General features: G+C 38.2%; 1 protein-coding gene across 1 annotated transcript in view; it reads left to right on the forward strand.

Moving 5' to 3' along the window:
- LOC139686314 (uncharacterized) overlaps nucleotides 1–4,894 on the forward strand; it is a 257,577-nt gene extending 252,683 nt beyond the window's left edge. Inside the window, exon 6 of the mRNA XM_071583470.1 lies at nucleotides 3,177–4,894. Coding sequence (XP_071439571.1) covers nucleotides 3,177–3,295 — 119 coding nt within the window. The 3' untranslated portion in view covers nucleotides 3,296–4,894. The remainder of the gene's footprint in view (nucleotides 1–3,176) is intronic.
- Nucleotides 4,895–6,000: the final 1,106 nt, after the last annotated feature.

Here is a 6,000-nt window from a genome sequence, read left to right on the forward strand (position 1 = left end):
CAGCTCACTGAGTAAAAATAGTTAAAAACGGAAATTAGTCACATCGATACCAGTTATAAGCAGCTCTGATATTAAATCCATAATATGATGGAGATTTACAATGATCGAAATTACTGATCGGGTAAAAGAGTAGTTTTAACAGAGACCATCATCTTGAGTGAGAAAATTTTCCAGAGAGTTCCTATGAATAATATTACCTACATGTATATTGCATGCTGTCATTGCTACATTACATTTAATCTTCAAGCAAACACCATTCATAATACAGTTGTAAAATGGATTGCACAATTGTACCTAGGTACGTGTTTTCTATTACGAAACTTACATGTAACATTATTAACGTTATCCTAGGGCAATAATAAATGCTATGATTGAAAATCAGAGGTAAAGATTTAGTTTCACCCTTTTAAATTGACCGCCATGGGTTGGTTCTAAAATATAATAACATCACTGGTTACGGAGAGACAAATGCAACTGCTGAGTGGGTGTTAGCACGCAAGGAGGGATCGATTTAGACGGAAGTTAGAGAGGGGAAAGTGACCCAAAAGTGAGAGGTGTGGAGAGATAGGAATGAATGGACTATGACGCAAACAAGTGAGTTCCAGGGTCAGAGTTCAGATGCTAATTATCCTTTTCTCCAAAAAAGCTTCAACTTTGTTTGACTGTTTTTATCGAAATGCTGGAACTTGCAAGACTAATAGGTTTCAAACTTTTTACACTTGTCCCATGTTAAGTGAAGACCTTCCAAAATCCATTTAAAGGTTAGCAATTAGTGCCAAATTTTATTCTCAAAGAGGAAAATACGTTTTTGGTTTTTTGGTTCAAAAATTTATTTCACTAGCTTATAGTTTACTACTCTAGTTGCATTTTTCCTAAAATGACATTTAATCATCATTTTATTATTTTCTTCTTCATTTACAAAACTATCTTTAATGGTATAGAGCTGTTGATAATTTCAAAAGAGGACGATTTTCCACTTTAATGGCTATATAGGCTTATTTTAAATGGTTTAAACTTATTTATGAAGCTTTATGTTCCGTAAGAATTATTTTAAACATAATTTTTTAGATGAAATTTTCTTCACTGCCCAAGGAAATGATGCTTTCACAATATGACTTAATTTATGACAGAATTACATCAAAATAATGACTTCTGATTTCTATCGGCCCCAACCCTCCTGTTACTATCGTGAAGACAAAAGCTCATGCATTTCATCTGCAACAAAATTATATCTACCTTATGTAAAAGATTAACCAAAACCGTCATTTTGCCTAATTTCTCACTCTTTAAAAAAGGGATATTGATTTCGGTCTTTGAATTACAAAATTATAAAATGAGTAATCATCAAATATAAAATTGTAATAAAATAATGAATATGAGAAAAAAATGTTATATTGAGAGACACAAATACACGTAATATTCCAAGGTTAAGACACCGATTCCCGCTAGAACATTAAATAAAGAGGTCCCCTAAATTTCTGTGAAATCATTTTTCCTCATTGTTCACGGCTGCTCGCCTTAAAAGGGGACAGTCCACGCCCCCACTCACTCATCCATAGATTGCCAAATGTGCAGATCCAAATTTTATTCAAGTGAAGGGTGAAAGATAAGAAAAATAAGCTAATCCTAGTTTCTTGTTCAAAAAACATATAATCAAACAATGTAAATATTGAAATTAATACAGAAAAAATACTTATTTCGCGAAATCCATTAGAAAACCTAAAGGATATTGGAATGTCTACCTCAATAGGTTATGTTCCCAGAAGTCAGCTGGGTAGCTTTTTTCCGTCTTTTACCTAAGAAGACCTTCGTCTACGTCTACGTATTTGTTGTGATGATACAATCGATAAATGAAATTTAAGTGATAAAATGTGCTTTGATGAAGATACAGTATCATCAAGTTGACGAATATTAATTTAATTGTAATTTTAATATGAGTTTTAAAATTCTGGGGATGAATGGTTATTGTCTACTTTGGTTACTTTTGAATCCACCCGTGAGTCATGATCTGACCTCATTGATAATCTACTGAGGTATGTTTTCATCTACTCAGGACATGGATGGCCTGGGAACATACGTGTTACGTGGTTTTGAATAGTTTATGACAGTATAGATAATCAATGCCCTTTACGATCGTCACAGATTGTAAGAATCATATAAGGATTGATTAAAATCAGCCAAATTATGTATTCAGAAAAAAACTTTATCCATTTGAATCTACAACTTGCCCATTTTTTTATGTCTTCTCCATCTCAAATGGGGGAAAATGACTTAGTACCAGTTTCTAATTGGACTTCTCATTTCACAAACCACTTTTAAGGTAGTATTCCAACATAATATTGTATGCATGCACTAATATATGATAATGCTTATAGTTGAATTTGGGTTGTGTAGTAAAATATTTCCCATAAATTAGTTTCAGTTAGTTTCTTAGTTTGAAAAAATATTTCAGCCAATACTCGTAGTTTCAACGATGTGAAAGCCTATGTCTTTGCTCTTAATATTCTAATTTATTCTATCCCATCAGAATTTTCATGCAATTTCAAATGGCTTAAATACGTTTATGCAGAATACACCTGGTATATGATAATCAACCATACATGACGGTTAATTGAAGCTAAGGCCGTTTCGTTGCCAGCTGTTCCTTATTCTTCTTGACAGATAAGGAAATCCATTCTTTCCATGACTGCTCTTAAATAGTTTCCTCAAGTTTAATTCTTGGTCTCTTTCATGGCCTTTCAACCAGAATTTTACCATCGAATAGGTTTTCAATACAAAAGCACAGTAGTTAACCCGAAGGTTGGTATAATGAACAAGATTATGGCCCACCCAAAACTATGCCCAACGGCATTTGAAATTTATATATAAGGTTATAAAGGGACCAGTCCCTTTCACCTAACCACTCACAGTTTGCCAAGAAGACTTAGTATCCGAAAAATCACATCGTTTGGGTAAAGCTGAAGCTACCCGGGGCCGTCAACCGGAATCGAACCCAAGTCATCCGATCAGTTACCAAGTACCTTACCATCTGAACTACTACTTTCTTCGTTTTCAATGATTTAATGGATAAGTCGAATTAATAAATGAGCTAACTTAGTGAGGTAATAATAGCATTGAAAAGGCACCCAAAATCACGCCAGTAATTCTCTACTTTTCTTTATCCTCCCTGAATTTAGTGTCACCCGGTTACTCGACTTGGGCGCTCGTCATCATCACGCTAATCCTGCTCCCAGAGGTCCTCGCTCCGCCCCGCGGCCTATTCTGTCTCTTGCGGAGCCAGTGGATCCGCACGTGACCCTGAGGGCCTCAAGATATCAAGTTGGCGGAGGGCGCAGTGATGCGAAGCAAGGCCGCCGTGGGACGTCCGACGGACCTTCGGGCACGCGGTTGGACGTCGGGCGGCGGGGAAGTGCGGCCCCCGCAGCCCAGCCAGTGAGGGGCGAAAGAGGAGGAAGTTTCAAGGGCTTGCTTGCGACGATCCCACATCCCCCTTCCCCATTTTTGGTTTTCATTCCTCTCATCTTCCCCTCCCTGAAACGGTGTCGTCTCCCTCCCTATCGGCGACAAACGGTTGTGAAGCGAGTCGTTCTCGGCGATTTAAGCAAGGGGCGGCGGAAGATCCATCTAGTGCGCTCCTAAATACCCCTCTCCCTCTTCCCCCTCCAGCGGACGGACTCTATAAGATTAGACCGCTTATTTTGGGGAGGGAGTGGTGGGAGAACCCTTTGTCCCATCGCCGGTGACTAGCTCACTTGGGACTTCGTTTCGAAGCGTGATGGAATCGCCGGTCAAGTGGACCGCTTGTCCATGCGTGGTGGTTGTGCGGCATCGTCCGGATGTACGAATGATATGAAAAAGACTTTGAGAAAAAGTTAGAAAAAATATCATCCGTCTCGCAAACCCCGAGTCCTGGGACGGCGGATTGCCGCACCGAGGGCCATGATGTAAGCCTGCGATGCTCGCTGGTGGACAACGGAATCACGCGCCATTCACGTCATGGACGACGGAGAACATCCCTTCCAAAGGTTCTGGAGAGCGATGCCCCTTGATGGTCAATCGCAGTTTATATCGTGATTTATCTAAAAGTGCTATTTAGTCATTAAGGGTGTAAATGCACACACATATGCACGTGAGTCGGTGGAATTTTTTGTATGTTCCTTCACGATCTATCGTTTTTAAAATTTTTAAGTGTTGAACATTTGTTTGGAGAATCTGCCCAGAGAATAATGATTTCCAGCCTTGCAACTAGGGATTCAACGAAGGAAGTCAATCAACCTTCTGATACAACGATAGGAAACGAACGAAGCCATGTGAACTCTTTGTGTGTATGTTTTGGTAAAGACTCATAAAATATGAATGACGTGCTACTGCTCTTGACAAAGCGAGAGAACAAGCGGGAGTTGGATCCTCTGAGCCACTATGTGTCTCAATTAGATGTGGAAAAAGCATGGTTTTTTATTTATATATCTATTAATTGTCGTATTTGAACGTCTTTACAGGCGATAAGTGGAGCTTTAATGTTATAACTATATTTTGCAGGATATGCTGGAAAAGCACATATAAAATAATCTTTTTACGGAGTGACGAATGGAGGAAATTTTTTGAAAGCAAAAACTGAAGTGAATTGATGAAATATGTAAAACGCAAAAAAACTTTGGAAAAAAATGATAATACAAAAGCCATCCGCTCGCGAAAGTTGATATATAATTCTGAATGTTGTTAATTCACCCAATGTTTGTATTACCTCTTACTATATTCTCCCTTCTGCATGTGAAAGAATGGGCATTTCTGTTTTCCATAAAAGTTGAGACGAATAAAGAATGCATAATTTACATGCGTAATGGTGACATGAATACCTATGTATGAATGAGTGAATAAAGTTAGCTTGCTTCAAACAGGCATGTCAATGCGATTTGACTCAAAATCATTCTCTGGTCTCTGGAAATAAAATATGTGTTATTGATCCGAAACTAAAGGGGAAAGAAAATAAAAAAAACCCCTTTGGATGACTAGTTATTTTTATGATTTTGAGGGACAGATTGGATTTTTATTTAGGTTCCCACTTGTGGTTAAAGTAAACACGAAAACACCTGAAAAAGCTTTCAAGATTGATTAATAATAATACCATGACCATTAATAAAAATCGTTTCAGACAAATGTGAAGGAGCGGAAATTCAGTTATTTTGAATGACTTTTCAACCTATCGAAAACGCTCTGAGCAGAAAGAGCGGTAAATTTACGTTAAAGAGATTGGCAACAAAACTTTACTACTTTCAAAAAGACCTCTCAAATGATAACAGAATTTAACGCAACACTCAGCACATAACGCATATACAAATGATATGTAAAATTCATCACAGATTACTATTCACTTTTGGTAAAAAGTTACAACTGAATTTTCAAAGAAAATAGTATTTTCTAGGCTAATGTTTTTTTATTGCATCTCAACTTGATGAAATATCTCACTTAACCCCTTCAATAGAGTTAGCTTCCACACGGAGAGGCTTGATGCGTAAAAATAAATTTCATAAGTATCTTTTGCTAAATCGAGAAGTAAAATTACGGTTTAAAAGCCGTTGGCCAACCCAGGAGTTTTCCCATCCGAAAATAAAAAGGACCTGAAGAAATATTTTCATCCTGAGAATCTGAGACCGCCACGTAAGTACTCCCAGCATTTCTTTTTGATCATATACAACTTTGAGACGGAAGGCGCTTAGAAAAACGAAAGAGGAGGAATAGGGGAATAACTAAGATCAGGGATTTCCTCCCTTATTTCCGCCGCTAACTGAGTGAGGAGGACATCGAACGCAACTTCGAGTAGGAACGGAAAGGGAGGTGGGACAGTAGAGGTCAAAGGACGCCGTCGTCCCACGCACAGACGGGGGGGAGGAAACTTGAGATGAGTCGCAAGAGAAGGAAATAGAAAAAAGGGATTCAAAAAGGGCGGAGACGTCGACGGTTCTTGGGTTTATTTTCAATCGCGATCTTCCTACCGCTCTC

This window comes from Hetaerina americana, unplaced genomic scaffold (genome assembly GCF_022747635.1).
Source record: "Hetaerina americana unplaced genomic scaffold, ioHetAmer1.1.p SCAF_14, whole genome shotgun sequence".
In the NCBI taxonomy this organism is placed as follows: Eukaryota; Metazoa; Arthropoda; class Insecta; order Odonata; family Calopterygidae; genus Hetaerina; species Hetaerina americana.